At 54.8% G+C, this 25,168-nt stretch overlaps 2 protein-coding genes across 8 annotated transcripts in view; both read left to right on the top strand.

Moving 5' to 3' along the window:
* LARS2 (leucyl-tRNA synthetase 2, mitochondrial) overlaps nucleotides 1–17,672 on the top strand; it is a 175,462-nt gene extending 157,790 nt beyond the window's left edge. For 2 of the 3 annotated variants that reach the window (XM_062200678.1, XM_062200679.1), the window contains exons 20-21: nucleotides 10,452–10,579; nucleotides 15,031–17,671. In XM_062200678.1, the coding sequence (XP_062056662.1) occupies nucleotides 10,452–10,579; nucleotides 15,031–15,210 (308 nt within the window). In that variant the 3' untranslated portion in view covers nucleotides 15,211–17,671. Of the gene's footprint in view, nucleotides 1–10,451; nucleotides 10,580–15,030 lie in introns of all 3 variants that reach the window. The other variant, XM_062200680.1, reaches the window with a different exon arrangement.
* Nucleotides 17,673–20,993: 3,321 nt separating this feature from the next.
* The window catches only part of LOC133766874 (kinesin-like protein KIF9), a 46,214-nt gene continuing 42,039 nt past the window's right edge, over nucleotides 20,994–25,168 (top strand). Inside the window, exons 1-4 of one of the 5 annotated variants that reach the window (XM_062200683.1) lie at nucleotides 21,282–21,364; nucleotides 21,577–21,748; nucleotides 22,202–22,349; nucleotides 23,936–24,033. In XM_062200683.1, the coding sequence (XP_062056667.1) occupies nucleotides 22,277–22,349; nucleotides 23,936–24,033 (171 nt within the window). In that variant the 5' untranslated portion in view covers nucleotides 21,282–21,364; nucleotides 21,577–21,748; nucleotides 22,202–22,276. Of the gene's footprint in view, nucleotides 21,365–21,576; nucleotides 21,815–22,201; nucleotides 22,350–23,935; nucleotides 24,034–25,168 lie in introns of all 5 variants that reach the window. The other 4 variants (XM_062200682.1, XM_062200684.1, XM_062200685.1 and 1 more) reach the window with 4 other exon arrangements.

Below are 25,168 nucleotides of genomic sequence, written 5' to 3'. Positions count from 1 at the left end.
CCGCTATGCCACAGCGCTGGCCCCCTTAGGTGGTGCTCTGGGTGTTTCCAGTTACTCTTTTCTAAGCATGATTTTACAATTCCTACCTGTCCGACAGGCATTTTAGTTGGTAGAGGTCAGAGAGGCTTGGGCTAGATGTGTCCAGGACAAGTGCAAATTCTGTGATAAATTTCTCTTCCCATTCCAGAGCTTGAGGCCGAAGCAGCAGTCAGGCCTGGCTTGCCCCTCTCCTAGGGGCTGCTTTGTAACACGACAGTGCGGTCATTCCGATGGCTTAGAAACAGGAGCGGCAGAATGGGGAGGGAGAGGGGGCAGCTGTAGGGACTTCGTGAGCTTGGACAGAGTCCTAAGGAGAAGGTACAGGAGATGGGGAAGGGTGGGGAGAACTGGAGCCTGTTTTAGATGGATCCAAGTGGGAGACAGTTGTTTAAGTTCTTCATAGTTTGCATTAGCTCTGGCTAAAAAATCATTAAGGGAGACAATTTTTGAGTGGGAATTGGGCATAGAAACTCATGATACCAATGAAAGAAAATACCGCTGGACAGCCAGCATCTTCCATCCCTTTTGTTCTAAGGAACCTCTCAAGTGTTTATGTCAAAAGTCCCCCAAAATAGTCACTGTAATTCCAGATTGGGGCCACTCCCTGACCTCTCCCCGTACACAGCGCTCAAGAAACAGCTTCAGGCAAGCAGGTGTCAGCTGTCAGCAAATGGTTTCCTTAAACAGAGTTCTCACCAGAGAACCAAAAGCCCACAGTGGAGCCCACTCCTAGGAAGACAAAGTTAAGTGTGGAGCCAAAAGCTTCCCTCAGGCACCTCAGTTTCAGCCTGAAGATCGTCCCCAGCCACAGGTGGGTGGTGGAGACACAAGGGGGTCTCAGAGTCAAGGATTTTGGTTCAAGGCACCAAAGATCTCCCCTGGAATTCTCTGCGCCAGCATCTCTGACCCCCAGGAACACAGCTGCAGTTTAACAGGGTGTGTGTGTTGCCATGGGAACCATGGGGTGTCTGTCGAAGCAGGTGTTAGGAAGGACCTGTTATGTAGCAGATCTGGGCTTTGGTTGGGTGATTTGGGAAAGCAGGCAGGGAGTTGCTGTAGATGTCGTGCCATCTGAAGGTGGGGACAGTGCCGTCGTTGTGTATCTGAAGCTATCTTACCCGTCTGGGAGGGCAGACCTCAGCGAGAGTAAGCTGTAATTGGTCAAGAAGTGACAGTCACTCAGACGTGCCAGGACAAGGGATGTGTGATGTGTCGTGGTTGCACAGTGACCTTGTATTTGGCCTGGCTCCGTCGCGCTTTGTGCTGGCTTCACTGTGCCCTTGTCTGACGCTGGTGTCCTGTGGGATCGTCTGTGTCTAACAGGAGAGCGTGGCCCCCCTGCAAGTGCCGGGCAGGTTTCTAGCGACACTGAGCCTGTGTCAGACGTCAAGGACAGAACACTAAAATCCCCCTTGCCCTTATCCCCTAGAAGCAAACAGCCACTGGCAACATCTTAGAGCGGATCAGTAGTTAGAGCCACCTGTCTAGCTAGTAGATTTTTGTTTTGTCAAGTCTTGTTATAAAATTCACAGACTGTAATATTCGCCCATTTTAAATAGACATTGAGTGATTTAAGTGAGTTTATGTTCTTGTGGCACCTTCCCCATATTCCTGTTTCAGATTATTTCCAAAAGCGTCCCCACACTGCCGGTCAGTCCCACACCCTCTCCCAGGCCGCAGCGCGTCCAGTCTGCTTCCTTTGTGCTTTGCGTTTTCCAGAAGTGCTCCACACACGAAAGCCTAGATTGGGGGGGCCTTTCTGTGTGGCCTCTTTCATTTAGCCTCATGCTTTGGGATTCAGCCATGGTGTTCTCTGTACAGTAGTTTGTTTCTTTGTATTGATGACCTTTTTTTTTTTTTTTTTAAAGAATTAGAGAGAGAGCTGGTCCACTCCCCAAATAGCCGCAACAGCCACAGATGGGCTGATCCAAAGCCAGGAGCCAGGAGCTTCTTCCAGGTCTCCCACACGGGTGCAGGGACCCAAGCACTTGGGCCATCTTCCGTTGCTTTCCCAGGCTGTTAGCAGGGATCTGGATCAGAAGTGGAGCAGCCAGGACTTGAACCGGTGCCCATGAGGGATCCAGCATCACAGGCAGAGGCTTAGCCTGCTTCGCCACAGCGCTGGCCCCTAGAATCCTTTTCTGTGATAGTTTCTGCCTGGTAATAACTGGCACGTCATTTTTATTATTAGATTTTATTTATTGATTTTGCTGTAAAATGATATTGCCATCACCTTTTTTTAAGAATTTCAGTTAAGATCCTTGTGAGTTGGTATCGCAGTGTCCTTCCTGAAGATGAAGTCAAGGTGAATTCCATGGCCGTGTGATGGGTTAGGAAAGCCTGGGTGGCTGTGTAAGGCGGTGGGCACTGTGGCACAGTGGGCTACGCCTCGGCTTGGGACAGCCCCATCCCATGTCAGAAGAGCGGCCGAGCCCCAGCTGCTCCGCGTCCAGTCCAGCGTTCTGCTGCACCTGGCAGGGAGCAGATGGTGAGCGAAGGGCCCGGGCCCCCCCACATCCAGGGCCCCAACGGAGTGCTGTGCCCCCGGACTCGGCCTGGCCCAGCCATGGCTGTGGCGGGCATCTGCGAGTGACACAGATCAGCCTCTCGCTCTCTCTGTTCCTCTGCCTTTCAAGTAGATGAAAATAATAAATAAACATGCAAAAACTTTAAACAAGAAGAAATAGTCAGCTATTTCTGTGACAAGACCTCGGCAACCTATTAGTCCAGCAGATCACTCCAAGTAGCTCGGGTCTCTGGGCATTTGTGAAGGGAATAGCTCAAGGTGTCCTTACTATAATTACATTTATATCTTTTTAAAGGTATAACATGAAAAAGCTGTATAAATTTATGGTGCATCATGTGATGTTTTAATATATGCATACATGGTGGAGTGACTGAATGAAACTAACACACCCGTCCCCTCACTTGCTTCCTTGTTGTGATGAGAATGTTGAAAATCTACGCTCAGCAACTTTCAAGCTACAAGATGCTCCCTTGCACTTAGCCAGCGGCAGACTGTGCTACCCTAGATTCCCTACGGATTTCTCTTCCTTTGTCTAATGGGTGAAATCCTCCTGGGTTTTTTCCTAGGACTCTGTGATCAGCGGAGAGGGAGATGGCCTCTCTTTCTTGCTGACAGTTACAGCCTGCTTCTTTTCTTGGGAGAACCCCATGCACTGTGACAGCGTGCTGGCTGCACTGTCTCATCCCCAGGTCTAACTGGGACCAGCGCTTGCCTGTTTGATGCTGGCTGTGGGGCTGGGGTGGCTGTCGCCTGTCTAACATGGTAGAGAAGCAGCCGTCTCTTCTCGGCGGCCAGAACTCCCACCAGGAAAGGAGCTGTGTGTGCCTTAATGCCCATTCTTCTCTCCTTTGCCCTTTAGGTATAAGTTATGCCCAATAACTGATTGCCTGACATTAAGATATTCTGTGTTAAATTCAAGTAGACGATGGCATGGTCCACTTTTAACACACTATTAGGTTCAGAAAAAAATTATACTTGCTGGTGTTTTATTTAGAACTTTGCAGTTGTTCTGAGACTCGGCATGCTTTGTCAGGTGGGGAATGAGGGTTTTGCTGCCCTCACAACGTGAATTAGTTGCCTGTCTCTTTAACAGTGCTTTCAAACAGGCCCGTTCCTCACTACGTGGACAAAACACCCTTTTAAGGGGGATGGTGGTGTTGGGCTCTGCCAGGCTGCAGCCGAATTACATAACATTTTATAGCCTTTTATTATCTCATTAAACAGGGAGCCTGGCGCTTTGATGTAGCACTGGGGATCACATTCAGTCTCTTAGATGGCACCAGCAGTTCCTTCCTGGTCTTCGTTTGCTGTGAAACACTCGCCTCCAGTTTGCAATGATTTCCTGACTCTCGCCCCTCCCTGAGTCCTCACCGGTGCCCCGTGTCCACCTCTGGGTCCTCCATTTCTCACAGGAAGGACCACTGGGGTCAGGTTTTCAGAAACTCCATCTTATGTCTCCCAAGCCTTTGCTTCTGGAACGCGGGGGCAGAGGGTCCACCCTCCGCAGGGCCCTGCCCCACAGGTCTGTGCTACAGGTGGCCCTGTGGTGCTGCCCCTGCGAGTCTCTCCTTCACTTCTGTGACAAGATCTCAGCGAGACATGCACGAGGCACTTCGAGAAGTTCATGGAAAATGGAATTTAAAAAATCAGTTTATTTTGGTGTCAAAAAAAAATGTTGAAATCCATGTATATTAGGACCCTTCAAAAAGTTAATGAAAAATTAAAAGCAACTATGCGTGCATTTTAACATTTTTTGCACCAAAATGAACTCAGCTCTGCATTCCATTTTTCCATGAACATTTTTAAGTCCTCTTACTTTAAAGCAATGGGACAAAAACTATCCCAATTCAAAGTATACCCTGTGATTTTTTTTCCTATATGTGACACTCTTGGGACTTGTGAGCTGATTTATAATAAAGGGAGGATCTGGATCTGGAGTGAATCATAGTTTTGCCACATTTTTGTTTCGTTCAGTGCCTCAGTGAACATGCCGTAAGCAGGTGCTGTGTCAGGCCCTGCTCCAGGCGTTTGTTAGAAAGCTGGGGAGGGACCTGTACCCTGGTGTAGCAGATAAAGCCATGGCCTGCAGTGCTGGCATCCCATATGGGTGCCAGTTCGAGTCCCGGCTGCTTCACTTCTGATCCAGCTCTCTGCCTAGGCCTGGGAAAGCAGTAGAAGATGGCCCAAGTCCTTGGGCCCCTGCACCTGCATGGGAGACCTGGAAGAAGCTCCTGGTTCCTGGCTTTGGGTCGGTGCAGCTCTGGTCATTGCAACCGTCTGGGGAGCAAATCAGAGGATGGAAGACCTCTCTCTGCCTTTCAAATAAATAAATAAATCTTTTTTAAAAAGAAAGAAAGCTGGGAAGGGCGCGTGGGCAGAGAAGGTTGTAGTCTATGTGGAGGTCTTCATTTGAGGCCCTCCCTGAAGTGTTACAAATCCATAGCAACTGTTTCATTTTTTTAAGGATTTATTTATTTGAAAGCCAGAGAGAGGAGATCTTCTATCTACTGGTTCACTCCCCAGATGGCCTTAACAATCAGGCTGGGCAGGACCCAAGCCAGGAGCTTCTTCTGGGTCTCCCAAGTGGGTACAGGGGCCCAAGCACTTGGGTCATCTTCCACAGCTTTCCCAGGCCATTAGCAGGGATCTGGATCAGAAGTGGATCAGCTGGGACTGGAACTGGTACCCATCTGGGGTGCCAGTGTTGCAGGCAGGGTCTCTGTATGCTACGCCAAGTACCAGCCCATTTCAGTTTTTAATTCAAAACAGCACTGTGCTGTCTCCTGCTCTCCCTGTGTGTTTGTCTCGCCTTTTCTGCCTGTGCAGCAGGGAGCAGAGCCAGGTCAAGTGAGGAATCCTGTGCTATGGGAAGGTGACCCTGGCCACTGGCTCCTGGTGTCTCCCGGGGAGAGGCTGGGGACAGAGTCCTTCGTGCCTCTCCCAGCAGGTGACAAGGGCTGATGTGACACCATGTCCAGAGTCCTCAGCTGCAAGCAGCAGTCTGTTGTGAGGGGCGTCTTCACTGCCACCCCACGCCGTCCCTCACTCTCGGGCCACGGCTCTGGGACAGGTTTGACACAGGTTTGGTATGTTCTAGAACACTTGGTTTCCATGTCGCTTCTGCCTTCATCCGTGCACCTTAGCTCGATGCCATCACGGCGATTATAACGAGAACGTTCAGAAATGACCGTTCCCAGGACTCCCCAGAGCCGCAGGGTGCAGAGCTGCCTTCCAGGACAGATCTGAAGTCCTCCTGGCACCATGGCCATTATCGCCCTGGAGAGCAAGGGGACACTGATTCAGAGGAGCCGCCGTGCTCGGAGCCCAGTGGTGCCCCTCAGTGGCCTAGGGCGCTGACAGAGAGCTTCCCTACGGTGAGGAGCAAACCAGCGGCCTGGCGGGTTGCGAACTTGCACCGGATGCGGAAATCTCCTCTTCCTTCCTGAAGCTTCGGTGCTAAGAAGCCGACGATCCCGGATCTGAATTCACACAGCCGGCGACTGTGTGCTGTAGCTGGGTGCTGTCCTGTCCAGGTGGGGGCGCCGGCTGCCTGCTGAGGGCGCTGCGCGGGAGGTGGGGTTGCTGGCAGTCACTGACCAGGGAGGTCCTTGGGGACACTCTGGCTGAAGATTGCCAAAAATGGGTGTCCTAGCAGGCAGCGTCTCGGGGGAGAATCTTGTACACTGAGGGGAAAACCATCTGAAAATCACTCTGTGATTCCGTTTATAGCCCGTTCTTGAACCAAAAAATTCCAGGGATGGAAAACACATTCGTGGTCCGCAGGGTTTAGGGATGGGGGGAGGGGGTGGTGGCTGGGAAAGGTGGCCCACGGGAGTCGGGGCGGGGGTGGCCACGGAGAGCCACGTGCACACACACAGACTCGTGCTTAAGATGCGGCTGAAATCCAGGTCAGCTCTGTACGTTGTACCAGTCCGTTTCCTGGTTTTGAAACTGCTATCATTGTGCCAGATTCTCTCATTAGGGGAGGCAGGGTGAAAGGTACACGGGACCTCTCGGCTATTTCTTTGCAGCTTCCTGTAAGTCTATAATTATTTCACAGTAAAGTTGATTTGTTGAATTGCCTTTCTAAACTCACCAGTCCTGAGCGTTGAGCCCCTAGTTCAGGATCACGGACCATGAGAGAGGAAGGACTTCATGACTGCATTTACCATTTATTTAAAAGGCAAAGAGACTGACAGAGATCTTGCATCCACTGGTTCACTCCCCAAATGCCTGCAGCAGCCAGACCTGGGCCAGACCTGGGCCAGGAGCCAGGAACTCAACCTGGCTCTCCCATATGGGTGGCAGGGACCCAAGTCCTTGAGCCACCCATCACCTGCAGCTGGAATCCGAGGTGGCGTCAGGAACCAGACCCAGGCACTCTGATAGGCGCTGTCTCACCTGCTGCACCAGATGGCTGCCCAGCGCTTCCTCTCTAGTTGAGGAAGGGTTTTAATAGACACTGGCGCACACCTGCACGCACATACGTACACAGGGCTGACTAGAGGCACTGATTCATCCCACTAGTGTTCGGAGTATTTTAAATATCAAGTATCCATTTTAATATCAAGTATCCATTCCTGTTTCTCTGGCCATTCTTAGAGTTCGGTGTTTTGCAGGGTTGGGTGTGTTTGTGTGTTTGTTTTTAAAGATTTACTCATTTTGAAAGGCAAAGTTTATAAAGGCAGAGAGAGAAAGAAAAGAAGGTCTTCCATCTACTGGTTCACCCCCCAAATGGCTGCAACAGCCAAGGCTGAGCCAGACTGGTTCTAGGAGCCAGGCACTCCATCCAGGTCCCTCACGTGAGTGGCAGGGGCCCAAGCATTTGGGCCATCTTCCGCTGCTTCAGCAGGGAGCTGGATCGGAAATGGAGCAGCCAGGACTCAAACCAGTGCTCTGGTATGAGATGCAGGCACCCAAAGGGAAGGCTTAACCCACTGGGCCACAACACCGACCCCGTGCTCAGGGCTCTGTGGGGACTTTAGCTTCTTGGCTGATGCATGTGATCTGTAAGTCTTCCATCAGCGTTTCCATGTGGAGAGCCACAGCCCGGCGAGCACTGAGCCTTCTGAAATAACTCTCCACCTAGAAGGATCCATCTCCCTGTTTTGCTTCATAATAATTGGGAATTACTTTGTTTAGAGCTAAATTATAGAAAATGGCTATGAAATTGTATAGCCATAGTGTTTTGCTGCATGTGTGTAAGCTGTATTCATTGATTTCAACAAAATTATACGAATTATGTAGAAGCGAGTGTATATGGATGGGTGGTTGTCACGCGGGAACACACGTGTTGCTGCTCTGTGGTGTTTTCTACAGGAACACGTGTGCTGTCTGGATGTGGTGAGTTTGGCATCACTGAAACGGGTTTCTCTGGGTAAAGGCGCAGGTGAGGCGGCCTCACGGCCCCGTTTGCCCAGTGCACGGTGGGAAGTCCTCCCTGTAGTGTGTGGAGGAGGCAGGAGGTGGAGGCAGACCCGAAGCCGGCCCAGGAGAGGACTGCCACGTACCAGAGCCACGGCCACCCCGGCACTCACTCGGGGGCTGGGAAGCTCACTGGGTGGTTCCTCTGGAAGGGTGGCAATGGTCCCACGGGAGGGCCATAGTGGCCTCCCGTGCCGGGGCCTTGCTACTTCCCGGCCTGTGTTCAGACCTTCTCTCTGTGTTTCCCAGAGGCCCAAACGATTGCATCTGCCATAGTTTCACTTCTCTAAAAAGTGCACGGAGGCAAAAACACCGCGCACGGCCAGGGTCCTGTTTCTGTTCCTCACCTCGGCCCAGGACGGCCCCACTCCCATCTGTATGGACACGCTGGCGGGGCCCAGCCGCTATAAATAAGCCTCCTGATTGCGCCAGGAAGGCTGGGCTTGCTCATTCTCTTCCAGCAGAATCTGTGACAGCCTCTGCCCGGAGCATCGGCGTCCGGGGTCCTTTCATCTCCCAGGCATCCGGGACACGTGCCATCTGGAGGTTCTGGAAGTCTTCCCATGGCAGCGGGGTCACGGGACAAGCCGTGCTGGGCCCGTCTCTAAAACACAGACAGGGTCATCCCCCTCTGTGACCGCGCGCTCGTATTTCCATAGGAATTTGAACAGGATCCCTTCCGAGGACCAAGCAGGAATCTTTCCATTTCTGCCAGAAGACACAGCTGCTGGGCGTTGCATTCAAGGTGCCCGAATAAGCGCAGGCGCCCAGCCCACGGAGCCGCGGGCACACAGACCTCTGACACCCTTCATCCTCAGGCCCAGGCAGCCTTCACTTCTCAGACTGGCATCCAGGAATACGTTAGGGGTGCCAGATGGGAGACCTGCAAACTACAGCAAATAAATCCGTGGCAGTGGCTAAGAATCAAGGCAGAGATCAACAGTGTGGAGCAGGGCTACCCAGAGTGGGCTGTGGCCCGGGAACTCTGAGTTCCAGTCCACAAGATAAGGAACAGGGCTAGGACGCGCCTGCACTGTGTCGCGAGGCCTGCAGTTGTAGGGGACATTCTCCTTTCTCCTTTGAGACCTTCTCTTGGAAGGAAGGAGGGAGCTCCCGAGCTCTCGACCTCATTGCAGACAGCTTTGCATCGCTCTGAACAGCACGGTCCCGAAATAGTCCCTGGTTGCCTGTATTTTGGAGGAAAAGCCACAAACCAATAGGGAAGGGAAGGTTTAGTCAATAAATTGGGTTTGGAAAGTTAACCTATAGTAGTTTTTTTGTTTGTTTGTTAAAGATTGATTGGTTGGTTGGTTGATTGATTGATTTGAAAGGCAAAGCATTAGAGAGAGAAATCAATCTGGTTCCTCCCCAAATGACCACAAGAGCGAAGTCTGGATGAAGGCAAAGCCAGGAGCCTGGACCTCCATCCAGGTCTCCCACGGGGGTGAGGGGCCCAAGCACTTGGGCCATCCTCCACTGCCTTCCCAGGTGCATTAGCAAGGAGCTGGATCAGAAGCCCAGTAGCCAGGACTCAAACCCACACTCCAATATGGGATGCTGGGCATTGAAGGTGGTGGCTTAAGCCACTGTGTCACAACGCAGCCCCCAACCTATAGTTTTTTAAGTAATTTTTTCTCAGAACTTATACAAAATGCATTACTGATAGATTCAAAAGTCAAATGGGGAAATAAATGAAACCTTAAAATGAAACCATAAGACAATCTTGAACTGATCTCAAACTACAGAAAAACTTTGTTTACAGCTATCTTTTCAAATTACCCAAGTAATAAGTGCTCCTTGTACAAAATCTAGAAAACATTTTTTTAAAAAAGTCACCCATATCGGGCTGGTGCTGTGGCAGAGCGGGTAAAGCCACCACCTGCAGTGCCAGCATCCCATATGGGCAGTGGTTTGAGTCCTGGTAGCTCCACTTCTGATCCAGCTCTCTGCTATGGCCTGAGAAAGCAGTAGAAGATGGCCAAAGTCCTGGGGACCCTGCACTCAAGTGGGAGACCTGGAAGAGGCTCCTGGCTCCTTGGTTCAGATTGGCCTAGCTCTGCCCATTGCGGCCATTAGGGGAGTGAACCAGCAGATGGAAGACTCTCTCTCTCTCTCTCTCTCTCTGCCTCAGCCTCTATGTAAATAAATAAATCTAAAAAAAATCACCCCCGCAGCAGCCACTGTTTGTCCCAGCACATACAGCAGAGCATCGTCCCAGGCAGCCTTATGGTTCTGGGTGCCAACTGCAAACAAGGGTGTGGGCAGAAGTTCTAAGGAGGCCAAGATAAGTGGGTGCACCTGGCAGACTGCAGAGCCACAGTGACTCCCCAAAGCTGCCTCAGCCAGCTCCGAGCCAGGCTGCCTCGGGCCGAGAGCTTCCCGTCCTACTCTAACAAGCCCACGCCCCACGCCCACCCTTCTGTGCTCAGTGACCCGACCCTTCTGCGCCTTGGTGTTGCAGGCCTGGCGCTGGTGCCGACGAAGCTCTGTGCCCACTATGCCTGGGACACGGACGTGCTGCTTCAGGCCTGGCCAACCGTGGACCTGCAGTTCCTGCAGCAGCCTGACGTCGTGCAGATGGCGGTCCTGGTGAGTGTCTGCCCTCGGCCCCAGTGCGGGGTGGCCGGCCCCTGTCCTGCCTGTGGCCCCCGCGCCTGGCCTTCAGCCAGACCTTCCAGCACCGAGGGAGGCCTGAAACCTGGCCTTCCTGGCCCGTGCTGTCAGCTTTGCACATCACTACACCCCATAGTGTGTGATCAAAACACCCCTGTGGGCCTCGCAGGGCCGGGCAAGGGGGCAAACTAAACCCACCCTGCCCGGCAGGGCGCAGCTGCCTCCCCTCCCACCTGAGGACCCTCCAGCCACCCTTGCAGGGTGGGGGTGCGGGGTTGGCTTGGGGGCTGCCGGGTGATAACGTATAGTTCACAATACAGGAACACGTCACTATAATTCATGTTTCAGAAATGCTACATAAACTTTTTGTTTTTGGTAAACTGGATCATTTTAAATACGTAAGAATAGTTTGTACAAACCTTTAACAGGACAGCTGGCTCCCCTCTAGTTCACCGGCTGTAATCTTTATACACTTGGTGTGACACGAGGACGCTGCTTTGCCCTGAGCAGCGTTGATGAGAAGTAAACATCTCAGTATCCTTGAAGTCCTGCCCTCCATACAGCTGAGAACGCCAGCTGGATGCAGACGTTTCTGTCTGTGAACGTGGTCATTGTTTCTATTTAACCTGCCACACAGCTGGGCGTAACTAATCGACACAAGAATTGTAGGTAACCTTTAATATGCAACCCCCAGATAAAAATGTCGGGGGGCTCCTTGCAGGTGTACCCCTCAACAGCCCTGGGTCAGGGCACCATGCTCTCGCCCCCTGGGTCCGTTACTCGGTGTCTTGGCAGAAATCAAGGCTGCAAACACAGCTTGGAGTGGCTCGGTGTAGCCCACGTTCTCAGTGCCCATGACATGGCACTGCCACACTCAGGAGTCCAGAGACAAAGCCTTATCTTCTGGGGGCCGAAGGTCTGGACAGCCCAGTGTTGTCACAAACATGCAGAGTTTCTGTGGCCTGAAAGTTCCGGTTTGAGAGCTTGGCCATCGGACATCCTGGATCTGAGTCTGCTTTTACGAAACATTGGACTGTCGAAGCCCAGGTTCCTTCAAGCTGGAGACAAACACAGAGCCTGCCTTATCTATTTGATGAGAGAACTGGAAGTGGGAAGCCGCAGCCAGAGGCCCCGTGCCTGCTCCCAGAGCCCCAGCTGGCCAGGCTCAAGGGCAGCACAGGCGCTCCCTGGATGTAGAAGCAGGGGTCAGTGTGGTGCCTGGGCCATGCATTGGCGAGGACGCTCCACAGCTGGCTGCATCCTGGCCAGGACTCCTGCAGGGGGAGTAAGGCTCAGGGCGTTGTTCACCCTGAGTCAGACCTGAGCCCGCCCCCAGCAGAGCAGGTGCTTGCTTGACCCCGGCACCCCCATTGTAGGTGAAGCCCAGAAGAGGCTTCACCCTGGGCTGCTCTTCTAGGAACAGCAAGGAGCCGGGGCACGAGGGCTGCTGGTGACGCCTGACAGGTGAAGCCGAGACCTCCACATTGCAAGGGGTGTGGGTTTTATGTGATGGGTGTGAGGTCTCCTCCAAGGTCTCAGTCACACCAAGCGTGTGGCCTTAAAAGAAAGCAGTTTGGTTAACATTTGCTTCTTACTTGTTTATGTACTTATTTGAAAGGCAGAGAGAGGGAGAGGGCTATCTTCCACCCCCTGGTTCATTCCCCAAATGGCCACAGTGGCCAGGCCTCCCACATGGGGGTGGCAGGGGCCCAAGCACTTGCAGCATCCTCCTGTGCAGATAGGAGCTTCCAGCGGCTCAGAAAAGCAGAGGCCAGTGGGCTGGTTCTGCACACAGCGCGGCCTAGCTTCGCAGCTTCAGACGCTGTAAATACAAGTTTCAGGACACAGCTTTCTATTCATCTCCCGCCTGGTGCTCTGGGCTAATGGAAAAACATGAAAAATGCCAGTGTGCTGGCATACTGGGGTAAGCCACCACTTGCCAATGGCAGCGTCCCTAATCAGAGATGCCAGTTTGAGTCTCTGCTGCTCTGCTTCTGATCCAGCTCCTTGTTAATGCACCTGAGAAGGCAGCAGCAGATGGCCCAAGTTGTTGGGGCCCTGCACCCATGTGGAGACCAGGATGGAGTTCCTGGTTCCTGGCTTCAGCCTGGTTCAGATCTAGCAGTTGCAGCCATTTGGGGAGAAACCAGCAGATGGAAGATTTCTGTTGCTGTGCCTTCCAAATTAAAAAAAAAAAAAATGAATTTTTTTTAAATCCCACTAAGCTCTACAAAAATCTGAGAAAGTGATGCAGGTGAGTAGGGGACATTTGATGCTGCCCTTGGTTGCTATTCCTAGTAACTACATAATACAGTGACTCTGTTTCCCAAGTGAAAAACCGGAGCATGAGTGAAACTGTGCACAGACTTGGAGCCATGAGACCAAGGATTTGCAAGCAGGGTCGTTCAGAAGTTCCATGAGCCACGTGGTCATTTTCCCTTATAAGAGGGAAGCTGACATTCAATGTTTGTCCTCACCAAACTGGTATTCAGTGAATACCCACAGATGTCTAAAGCTTAGTGACCCATCTTCAGCAGAAGAGTTGATAATGTGACAACATCTGGGTCAGTTTCTAAAGTGTCACCCTTGAGTGCCCCGTTCTGGGCCATTCAGCAGGCAGGCAAACTGCATTCCCCAGAAGTTGACCCAGTTCAGAGGTAAACTCTGAGGGCACTGCCCAAACTTAGACTCGATCCCCAGTGATAGTTACCCGTCTGTTGCTGTGGATTCGTTCTGAGAGGAGGAGCACAGTGGGGGCAAGAGGCGCGGAGTCAGAACACAGACCCCAGGAGTCGGGTGAAAGCAGGCCAGAGGTGAGCAGCCTGCAGACTCATTTATTTCAGTTGGTACAGCAGCTTATATAGCCGAGGCGGCCAATCTAGTCAAGGGGTGGTTTATGCCCTGACCAATCACAGCCTGTTGCCAGAAAGGCTCCATTGCCTGGTGTGTTTCGAAGCCATTCCTGAGTAACTGATGCTAGCTTGCCAGCGGCTATCTTGGCATGGCCTTCTTATTCCACCACATCTGTCTCCCCCTGGAGATGGCCCAGGCCACCTCATGGTGAGGACATCTGTCGTAATTTCCTCAACAGCTGTTTGAGAGTGGTGTTCAGGAATCACAGGGTAGTACTCACTCCAGGAAGGCACTGCTCCTCACTCCAGGAGTGGACACTCATGTGTACTCTGTGTGAGTGTGTGTGTTTAGGTTTCAGGCACTGCTCCTTACTCCAGGAGTGGACACTCGGTGTACTGTGTGTGTGTGTGTGTCCAGGCTTCAGGCACTGCTCCTCACTCCAGGAGTGGACACTCGGTGTACTGTGTGTGTGTGTGTGTGTCCAGGTTTCAGGCACCGCTGCTCACTCCAGGAGTGGACACTCGGTGCGCTGTGTGTGTGTGTGTGTGTGTGTCCAAGTTTCAGGCACCGCTGCTCACTCCAGGAGTGGACACTCGGTGCGCTGTGTGTGTGTGTGTGTGTGTGTCCAAGTTTCAGGCACTGCTCCTCACTCCAGGAGTGGACACTCGGTGTACTGTGTGTGTGTGTGTGTGTCCAGGTTTCAGGCACCACTGCTCACTCCAGGAGTGGACACTCGGTGCGCTGTGTGTGTGTGTGTGTGTCCAAGTTTCAGGCACCGCTGCTCACTCCAGGAGTGGACACTCGGTGCGCTGTGTGTGTGTGTGTGTCCAGGTTTCAGGCACCGCTGCTCACTCCAGGAGTGGACACTCGGTGTACTGTGTGTGTGTGTGTGTGTGTGTGTCCAGGTTTCAGGCACCGCTGCTCACTCCAGGAGTGGACACTCGGTGCGCTGTGTGTGTGTGTGTCCGAGTTTCAGGCACCGCTGCTCACTCCAGGAGTGGACACTCAGTGTACTGTGTGTGTGTGTGTGTGTGTCCAAGTTTCAGGCACCGCTGCTCACTCCAGGAGTGGACACTCGGTGTACTGTGTGTATGTGTGTGTCCAAGTTTCAGGCACCGCTGCTCACTCCAGGAGTGGACACTCGGTGTACTGTGTGTGTGTGTGTGTGTCTGAGTTTCAGGCACCGCTGCTCACTCCAGGAGTGGACACTCGGTGCACTGTGTGTGTGTGTGTGTCCGAGTTTCAGGCACCGCTCCTCACTCCAGGAGTGGACACTCGGTGTACTGTGTGTGTGTGTGTGTGTGTGTCCGAGTTTCAGGCACCGCTGCTCACTCCAGGAGTGGACACTCGGTGCGCTGTGTGTGTGTGTGTCTCCAGGCTTCAGGCACTGCTCCTGTCTGTCTAGTTTCATTACCCACTCCTGGGAAGCAGGGTGCAGACTTCCTCCTGCCTCTCCCTAGTGCCTTCCCCAAATGCAGCGGTTCCCTTGGCAGCAGTGGGTACTGGTGGTGGTGGTGGTGGGCTGCCGGCCACTCGGAAGAGTAACTCACTGTGTTGCCTTCTCTCCCTCTCAGATCAACAACAAAGCCTGCGGCAAAGTCCCTGTGCCCCAACAAGTGGCCCAGGACCAGGACAAAGTCCGTGAACTTGTTCTCCAAAGTGAGCTGGGTGCCAGGCTCCTGCAGGGGCGAAGCATCAAGAAGGCCTTCCTCTCCCCCAGGACTGCTCTCATCAGCTTCCTGGTGCAAGAGTGACGGCGGGGGCTGCAGCTACCACAGGGGCTTTAGCAGCCGCCTTCCCAGCCTGGGAGTGGGGAAGGATTCTGCTGGCCTAGGGGAGGGAAGAGACCACAGTATCTTCAAGACAGCTGGGCAGGGGCAGGAAGGAGAGAAGAGAAGCAAACAGGAAGCACAGTGCCCCTCCAGCCCCGCTTGGGAGCGTGAGGCTACGCTGAGGCACGAGGCAGGCTCAGGTGCGGTGCACCAGTCACCAAGCCTCGGGTGCAGCGGGAGGGGCTCCTGGCCTTCAGGCTGGACGAGAGAGCCAGTGGGCACGTGTTCACCGTCCACGTGTGGGACCGGACACTGGATCTTCAGAAGCTGCTCAGAACCCACAAGCCAGAGGAGCCGCTCCCTCTGCGTGTGTCCCCACGTGGGCTCCTGGCACCGTTCCCGGTGGGATGTGGCTGCCAGGCCTGACGCGATGCCGACAGAGGAGCGTGGAGCACTACTTCAGAACGGGAAGGAGCAGCGTCGTAACCGCCTCCTGGCTGTGACACGTGCTGCAGTGAAATGGAACCAGGCGGCAGGCTGCCGGTCCCCAGCACAGCCCCACACGGAGGCGAGCCCAGACGGCCCATGTGGGCCCCAGACGGCAGTGACGCCATCATGGGCGCGGCTCCCAGAGACAGTCGTGAAGAAAGCGCAGTTTACCAGAGCGGCGCGGATGCCACCCAGACAGTGCCTCCTGCGTCCCAGCCGCTGTGGTGTGGTTACGGCGGACACGGCCCGGAGCGGACCCACATCAGCCGTGTCCGGGCTGGTCCTGGGCTTCTGTGAAGTCAGCAGTGGCTGCTCTCCCCAGAACTGGCCCAAGCCACTGATGAGTAGCTGACAGGGGAGGGGAGGGAGAAGCCAGCCACTCTGTGATGCTGAAAACCTTTGTTCCTGCAGCAGCCTCAGATGGGTCCCCGCGGCCCAGCACTTAACGGATGGCTGGAGAGCAGTCAGTGTTTATCACCTGTGACGCCGGGCCCCGTGTGTGATCTGGGATAAAGGCGTTCATCAGGAGCAGCCTGAGGTAGTCCATCATCGCAGACAGCGCTGGCCGGGTGCCAGGCTCCCTGTGGCGCACATGGCCCTCGCTCCGGAGCTTCCTCCATGCTAGCTGGCAGTGGTTGAGCCGTACCAGCGATGAGCTCAGTGGTTCCCAGACTTGGCTCAAACGTTCTGTGTGTGGTCCCCACGCCCAGAAATTCGAATGTAATTGGTCTGGCATGTGGCTTGGGCATCAGGGAATCTTGGGAACTCCACAGGAGGGGCCAGTGTTGTGGCGCAGTGGGTTAAGCTGCCACTCGGGACACTGGCATCCCACATCAGAGGCCACTTCAAAGCCCAGCTGTAGCTCCCTGCTGACGCGCTGGGAGGGCAGCGAGGGTGGCCCAGAGGCTTGGGTCCCTGCTACCCACAGCCGAGGCTCGGGTGCAATTACTGAATCCTGGCTCCAGCCTAGCCCAGACCTGGCCGTTGTGGCCATTTAGGGGTAAACCAGCAGATGGAAAATCTCTTCCTCATTCTCTATCACTCTTTCAAATAAAGAAACAAATCTTTTAAGAAAAAAAAATCCCCACAGGTAATTCTAGGGTCAGTGACATCTGAGAGCCACTGGGTTAACTGATGTGTGACTATTTCTATGATTCCTGTCTAGTCCTTTCTCTGTAATCTTCACAAGTGGATTAAGTTTTGTCCAGGACCAACTTATGACAAAGGGGAAGGCAGAGGCCAGAATTCCAGAGCGGCTGCTTCAGTCTTTAATGAGCACCACCCCAGCGCATGGAGTAGCAGATGTGGATGCAATAAACGAACATGAGGGCACGTGGTACAAGGAGGGAGGACCGTTTCTGCATGGTTGTCTTGCTTTGTCCTAGGGGAAGCTGAGAGGTCTTGAACAAGAGGACAGGGGGGCCCAGAGCAGTGGGCCAGTAAAGCCTCAGGGCTGCTGGACTGACCAGCTGGCCGATCCCAGTATGACTTGGAAGAGTGTTTTTGCCAAGAGGATAAAACTAATAGAGCAGTTGGAGAGAAAACTGATCATTCCTTTGGGGTGGAGAACAGTCTCTGTGGCTGCTTTGACTAAGCCCATCAAACTGGGCTCAGCGGGTTCACCTGTTTATCTCATTATAATGTCCATGAAACTCCAGAGGGTACAAATTACTCTCTCACGAATGTGAAGAAACCTGAGCTCTGGGGCCGCTGTTGCACACAGCTGAGCTGTCGCTTGCAATGCCGGCATCTCCTATCAGAGCGCCTGGCCCAGTCACGGCTGCTCCAATTTCGATCCAGCTCCCTGCTAATGCACCTGGGAAAGCAGCCGCTGATGGGCCAAGTGCTTGGACCCACAGGGAACTCTGGGCTCCTGGCTTCAACCTGGCGCAGCCCCAGCAGTTGCAGACATTTGGGGAGTGGCCCAGCAGATCAAAGATCTCTCTCTCCCTATCACTCTGCCTTTCAAATAAATATATAAATCTTAAAAAATAGAAAAAAGCTCCCACTCTGAGGTTCGGTAATGTGCTCACAGCTCATGGGCGGAAGAGCTGGGATGCACATTCACATAGCCTCCGCGTGCGCTCCCTGCCTGGTCGGCAGCACTCACTCTGGCTGGGTCCCCTCCTGGGAGTCTGCACCCTGCATGTGGGAAATCCCAGCAGCGGTGCCCACCCTCCAGGGGCGGGAGATGAAGTGAGGCCAAGAGAGCCTGGTTCTGTAGGGCTGGGTGACACCTGCGGCCCATCCAGTGGAAGACCCAGCCTGGAGGGCAGCTGTCTGGCTTCTGTCTATCGAGGAAACAAGAGAAGAAAGTTTGTGCACAAGTGAAGTGTTGCCCCACAGCAAATGCTACCTCAGAAGTAGCCAGCTGTCTGACAAAATGAAATTGTCCGCTGGCTGTAAAACACAGGCACCCTTCATCCCCACCTAATTACCTTCAAGGAACTGGTTAAGGAAAATAGGGTGCATCCATCAACGGAAGGAGAGGTAGCCAGCAAGAGAGTCTGTAGGGGACAGCACTGCGGCACATCGGGTTAGGTCACTGCCTTTGGAGCCAGCATCCCATGTGGATGCCAGTGCATGTCCTGGCTGCTCTGCTCCTGACCCAGCTCCCTGCTAATGCACCTGGGAAAGCAGCAGAGGATGGCCCGACTACCTGGGCCCCTGCACCCACACGGGAGACCTAGAGAAGTTCCATGCTGCTGGCACGAGCCTGGCACAGTCCTGGCCATTGTGCTATTTGGGGAGTGAACCAGCAGGTAGAAGATCTCTGTCACTCTGCCTTTCAAATAAATAAATCTTCTAAAAAATTTTTATAATGAAAGTTTTTAAAAAATGTTAACTTGGAAATTTTCTGACAAATACAGTAAGATATACATATAATATAATCCTAGCCATAATTCATTTTTTTAAGAGATGTATTTATTTATTTGAAAAGCAGAATGACAGAGAGGTCTTCCATCCACTGGTTCACTCCCCAGATGGCTACAATGGCTGGAGTTGTGCCAATCCTAAGCCAGGAGCCAGGAGCTTCTTCCAGGTCTCCCATGCTAGTGCGGGGGCCAAAGGACTTGGGCCATCTTCTACTGCTTTCCCGGGCCATAGCAGAGAGCTGGCTCGGAAGTGGAGCAGCCGGGACTTGTACTTTAATAATAGGGAAAACACCAGTTTTGTGAAGACCCCCAGGCACTAAGAACCTGTTCCTGGTTTTTCTTTCTTCTCCCTGCTGGGGGATCCAGCTGCCTACAGCGGGCCCCAGTTAAGCAAACATACGCACGTCCTGCGTGAAGTGGAATCCAAAGACAACACAGCAGGCCCATGAAGTTCAGCTCTGCACGGCTGCTCGGTCCGGGCTGCAGGAAGCTGCTCCTCTTCTCGTGGCCTCTGCGTCTTGTAGCCCTGAAGACAGAACAGAAGGCAACATTCCCATCGTGCAACTCTGCTGCTCACCGACGCTAGATGCAAGGTGGTGGACAGAGCAGGAAGACACAGTCACTGTGGCTGCTGGCGACCAGGCAGTAAGTGACCCCCAATCTGGGCTCACCCCACTGACAGCATGTCCCCCACCCCCAGGCAAAATTCAGCTCAGGAGGTAAATTTTAACAGGTGGGCCCCACCATACCCTACAGTCATGAACAGGCAGAGGTAACAAAGAGAGAGCTTGGTCTTCCCTTGCTTCCTGTGTGAAAAGCAAGTGGGAAACGGCTGTTTTGTGGGCTGGGGCCCTGCCTGACTCCCAGGGTGGGCAGCTAAAGGCTCTCATCCAAGCTGAGTTTGCAGAATGGAATCCGGGGTGACCAACCGTGAGCCAGCGGAATCCCCTCGGGGCTGGTGAGTGGGTGGTCTGGCGGGGCAGCTGGGGAGAGGGCAGTCCAGCGGGCAGAGGCCTCAGATGCAAGGGCGTGGCCAGTTGGCCTCCCGAAGCGCTGCCCTCACTCAGGGCCTCCATCCCTAGGTGCCCACGGGAGGGGGGAGGGCAGGTGGTGGCCAGGCCTGCTGGGACCCGGCACTGGCCGTCTCATCTTCCTGTGCCTGGAGCCCTGCACTTGAATTCCAGTGGTTGTGCGGCCCCTGGAAGCGCATGTCGGAGCCGGACACTGTGGAGTGACGTCCCTCACCGGAGGAATGACTGTGCCAGCGCCTGGTCGGAGTGCCCTAGCACATACAGGGCCCTGCCCACGACCACACAGGGGAGGACGGCGCAGTCTGACGGCACCGCCCGGGAGACCTTCCCCGCAGAGCAGCCCTCGGGCCTCCTGGGCGTCCCAGGGCTGTCCTGGTTTCCGGCTTCCCTCCTGCTGTCCTCAAGACCACACTTGTCACCGCACATGCACAACTGGTGGGCACAGGCCACCCAATGCACAGGGGCCAGGGCTGGGCGCTCTGAACCTGGCACGGAGCCGGCAAGAAGTCGGCTCGACATACTGCCAGCTAAGCGCGTGCAGGTTGGGAGGCGGGCAGACTGCTGGCGCGGTGAGCGCTCCGGGGCCGCAGGGCGCCCCAGCCAGGGCCTTCCCAGATCACCCCTCCCGCTAACAGCACGCGGATACCACCAGGTGCGTCAGGAGAAGGTGGCCCCTCCCCGGCCCCACCCAGGGAGGCCGCCTCTCCCCGCAGCCCGGCCCGGGCCCGCACCTCGGCGGCCTGGCGGGAGGGGTCCCCTTCCAAAGACCTCCAGGTCCGCCCGTAGCTCTTGAGAGGCGAGACCGCGACCTGGCGATCAAGGGCAGGCAGTGACCAGAGCGGGTAGCAGCGGCGCCCGCCAGCATGCGGAGGCTGCCCAGCCCCTCCTCCGCAGGGGTGACAGGCGAGGGAGGCGGGCACCCAACGTCGCCCACTCCCAGGCCTCCCAGGCGCCCCCTCAGCCCTTCCGTCCGAGGGCTCCCAGACCGCGCCTCTTCGCCGCCCGCTCGGCCCCGAGCCCCCGTCCCGCCGGGGCCCTTTCCGCCCAATGCTCGCTCCCCGCCGGCCCCCCGCCCTGGGCGCCCCGCTCGGCCCCGTTCCCCTCAGCGCCCGGGCCGCGGTACCTTGAGCGTCACGTCGCACAGCTTGCCCTGCCGCCGGATTTCCTCCATGACGCCGTAGCCGCGGCTGGGCAACTCGGACACCGAGAAGTGCACCAGGTCCTCCAGCTCCTCCGCGCCGTCCTCCACCATCTTCCCCCGCCGCCGCAACTGCGCAGGCCTCGCCGGCCAGCCCCACTCCCACCAGGGCGGGGCGAGGGTGCACGCCGGCGGCAGCCGGGAGCGCGGAGCTCGAACCGGAGGGGCCTGCGCGGCCGCCGTAGTCGCAACTCCTCTCCGCCGGAAGCCCCGCCGTCCCGCTTCCTGGTTCATCCACGGCCGTCGTTCCCCGACTACATCGACCTTGGCTTCGCTCATGCAGCTGCCGCAGTCTTTCGAGGTTAACTGGCCTCATCTCCCGTCTCCCCGATACACGCCTACCCTCACCCGAATCCTCGACGGAGGCCCGCGGACTTCCTTTCCGCCACCACCCGTACTTCCGGAGTCCCCGGAAGCGCCCCGTTGCCATGGCGACCGCGTACAGCCGGGCGGCTGCGCCCGGGGCGTTCCGGTCTGGCGCGGGGCTTTGGTCTCTGCGTTTGCAGAATTTACAGTGCTGGAGCGCGGCGACCCCGCAGGCTGTGAGCAGGGGCCGCGCCTGGGCGGTGAGGGTGGACAGAGGGAGACGGCCGAGGGCTGTGGCCCGGGCGGCGGCCGCCGCTGAGCTGCGCACACGGCTCTCCGGGAGCTCCCGGCTCACCGCGGTCGCGCCCGAGTCAGGCCGTCTGGTCTCGGGTTTTCGGGCGCGGTGGGAGAGGCTCGGGACCACAGTCCGAGTCCTGCGCCCTTGCAGGTGTGAGGAGCCGCCGCGCAGAGGAGCGGGAACGGGCCCAAGGCCCCGCCGCCCGGGCTGCACAGGGCCCGGCACGTCGGGTGGGAAGAAGGGGAAAGGCGGTTGTGCCGCGGCCCCGGTTCCGCGTTCAGCCCAAGGCCGGGTGCCGCGGGACCCTGTGTGCTGGCTTCAGGTGCTGTTGCTGTCGTCGTCGTGAGGGTTCCCAGGAGGGCCCCTGGTATGAGCAGGACGATGGCAGGTGGGGACCCTCCCTGTGCCTCCCGGCCCTCCAGGCAGGGGTGCTTGGTGCAGTGAGGAGGCCGCGAGCCTCTCAAACCCAGGTTTCCTGATGGCCGCGCGGACTCCCTTTGTTACGCCAGAAATGTCCGAGGTCGGTGCCCAGAAAAAAGGGGCGTTCCCACAGCTCCGAGGGAGAAAGAAGGGGCAGGGCAGGCTTCCTGTACCTGGAAAACCGGTGTCCACCAGAGGTGGTGTGGAAGGGAGTGAGGTTACATGCCCCCTTGGGACCGTCAGTAGTGGCCAAAGATGGACCCACCTATGGACATTTGCCCAGCATTTCTTGAGCACCTGCTCCGCGCTGGGCATTGTTCTGGAGAGGAAGGGCACAGTTCTAGTCCCCATGCAGGTTGTAATTTAATTTGGGAGCTGAAACTCACCAGAGGAAGCCAAGGATGAGCTGGCCGGCAGCGCTGAGTGCAGGATGGCCCGGGCTTCCCAGTGTCTGTGTGGCAGCCTCACAGGAGGGCACGGCTCATCGGGCAGGCTTGTTGCAGGTGGGTGTGGCCCCTGGCCGGCTTGGAGCTCTGGCGTGAGCATGAGGAGGGCCTTGGGGAGCCCAGAGGGTGACTGCATGTGCAGGTGCATGTTAGAAAGTTGCAGGAAGAGAAGAACCAGGTACTGAGGGGAGGGCGATGCCAGGAGCTCACCTGTGCCACCTTTGTGCTGCTGGTGGTGAGGGCTTCAGGGAAAGAGGACTGAGCTCCGACTCCCCAAACTACACTGCTTCATGGTCCCTTTCTCATGGCACCTTGAGAGGCAGAGAGACAGAGACAAAGATCTTCATCCACTGGTTCACTCACCAGATGCCTGGCCAAACCCAAACCAGGAGCTCAGGATACAGTCCAGGTCTCCCAAGTGGATGGGAGAGACTGACGCCTGAGCCATCACAGCTGTCCCGGGGTGCCCATCAGCCAGGAGGAGGGGCAGCTCCAGTATGGGTTGTGGGCTTCCCATACAGCAGCTTAACCACTGTACCAGCTGCCTATCCCAGCAACCCCTTTTGTAGCATCCCTGCTTGACTCTGCCTGATTGTTAACCTTGAGATGGGCTTTTGCATCATGGGACATCTCTAGGAAGTAGAAAAGTCGTTTACCCAAGGGCCAACGTCATAGCATAGCAGGTTAAGCCACTGCCAGCATCCCACATCGGAGCGATGGTTTGATTCCTGGCTGCCCCACTTCCAATCCAGCTTCCTGTTGGTGAGCCTAGGAAAGCAACAGATGATGGCCCAAGGGCATGGGCCCCTGCCACCCACGTAGGAAACTTGGATGGAGTTTCAGGTTCCAGGCTTTTGCCTGGCCCTGCCTAACTGTTTGGACCATTTAGGGGGTGAACCAGTGGATGGAAGAGCTCTCTCTTTCTCTACCTCTTCCTCCCTCATTCAGTCACTCTGCCTTTCAAATAAATAAGAGTAAATCTTTCTTGAAAATTTACTTCTGTAAATTTACCTGCCCATCATTTATTTTTATAAGCTGTCATTCTGTCCCATGAAGCCACATCAGATGTTGATTTTAGCATGTTATTTCACTTGTGCACAAGGTAGTTATTAGTGGTATGTAACTGGGAAAGACAGATGCATTTGTGGCTAACGAAGGAAATGACGCAGCCATGGTAAAGGGTTAGACGTGTGGGCTGTATTTTTCTGTCACTGGAGTGAGACGAGAGCGTGTTCAGTTATGGACTAGGTTGAAAATACTTTGAAGGCTTCGATTCCTGATCCAGTCTAGCGCAGGTAGGAGAGGTGATTCTGCATCGGAAGTGAACTATGTTAAAGAAGAAAAGAAACTTAGTTCCACGGATGTGATGTGATAGAATTTTAAGAGAAATTACAGTGAGGTGAAGCATTAATGGACTAAGAGGCAGTCCATTAAGAGGCCTGTTCTAGAAACAACTTCTAAGGTTAAGCCACTAAGGAAAGTTCCTTTTGTTTTGTTACTTTGGTCTCCTGAGGTTACCGGTAACAAAAGGTAAGGCAGCCTGGAATGTCGGAAGTACAAGTACCTGTACGGCGCCCTTTCTGATCTTCAGGGTGTTTTCATGGTGACCACTGAAAATGTCACCATTTCATTGTTCTTTCTAGCTATTATGGATACCAAGAAAAAAGTTCATGCGTACGTCCGTGTCAAACCCACTGATGAATTTGCTCACGAAATGATCACCTTTGGAGACGATGGCAAGGTGAGTGCCGTGTATTTGCCTCCACCTGCCTGGGCCTCTCCCCGTCCCGCCTCCACAGTGGGACCTTGTTTCCAAATAGTCGCTAAGGACCGAGACAGAATTGGTGAAAAGTTCAGATGGACCCCAGAGTCCATCCGGTCCAAACCACTCCCTCACGATGCTGTTACTGAGGAAATTCATAAGGCCCCATCTTTCATTGTCTTTTTTTTTTTTTTTTTTTATGACAGAGTAGACAGAGAGAGAGGCAGAGAGAAAGGTCTTCTTTTTCCATTGGTTCACCCCCCAATGGCCGCCATGGCTGGCGTGCTGCTGCCATCATACCATGCTGATCCAAAGCCAGGAGCCAGGTGCTTCTCCTGGTCTCCCATGCAGGTGCAGGGCCCAAGGACTTGGGCCATCCTCCACTGCACTCCCGGGCCACAGCAGAGAGCTGGCCTGGAAGAGGAGTAACCGGGACAGAATCCGGTTCCCCAACCAGGACTAGAACCTGGAGTGTCGGTGCTGCAAGCAGAGGATTAGCCTAGTGAGCCGCGGTGCCGGCCTTCATTGTCTTTTAATGAGTTAATGAATTTGCCTTCATACTTGTATCTGACACAGGAAAACTGACATTTTTCATGCTCATAAAACTTTCTGGTGATCAGACCCATCATTATATAATCTCCCTGGGGGTATATAAGGATGTCTGAAGTTGGCTACTGTGCAGCTTACCAAAGCAGAGGTGGAAACTCTTGTCATGAGAACTGGGAAGACTTGTCCAGCCCTGTACCCTCCCCCGCTGTCCTGAGCACCCTTGGACACCATGAGTGTTAGATGCTTGCATGCAGCCAACACTGAGGGGCCAGCCATGGCCAGCATTGAGTCATCGTTTAAAGGCAGAATTTAAGGGCACACTTCTCACACCTGCCTTTCCTGGTCATCGTGTTGCTCTGTGTGGCCAGGGCTCCTGGGTTACAGCAGCCAGTGTAAGATTTCAGCAAGAGTCTCTATGTCAGAACCTTGCAATATTCCGGGAACTGAGCTTCCCCGGACACCGTGGCCATCAGGGAGCGTGCATCTGAGTGTCCGCTGGTCACAAGCAGGTTTAACACCAGTGAGTACGCGCGTCCGGAAGGACCAGAGCCTTTTCTGCAGCTGC

This window comes from Lepus europaeus, chromosome 9 (assembly GCF_033115175.1).
Source record: "Lepus europaeus isolate LE1 chromosome 9, mLepTim1.pri, whole genome shotgun sequence".
In the NCBI taxonomy this organism is placed as follows: Eukaryota; Metazoa; Chordata; class Mammalia; order Lagomorpha; family Leporidae; genus Lepus; species Lepus europaeus.
This window is presented reverse-complemented; position numbering and strand designations above follow the sequence as displayed.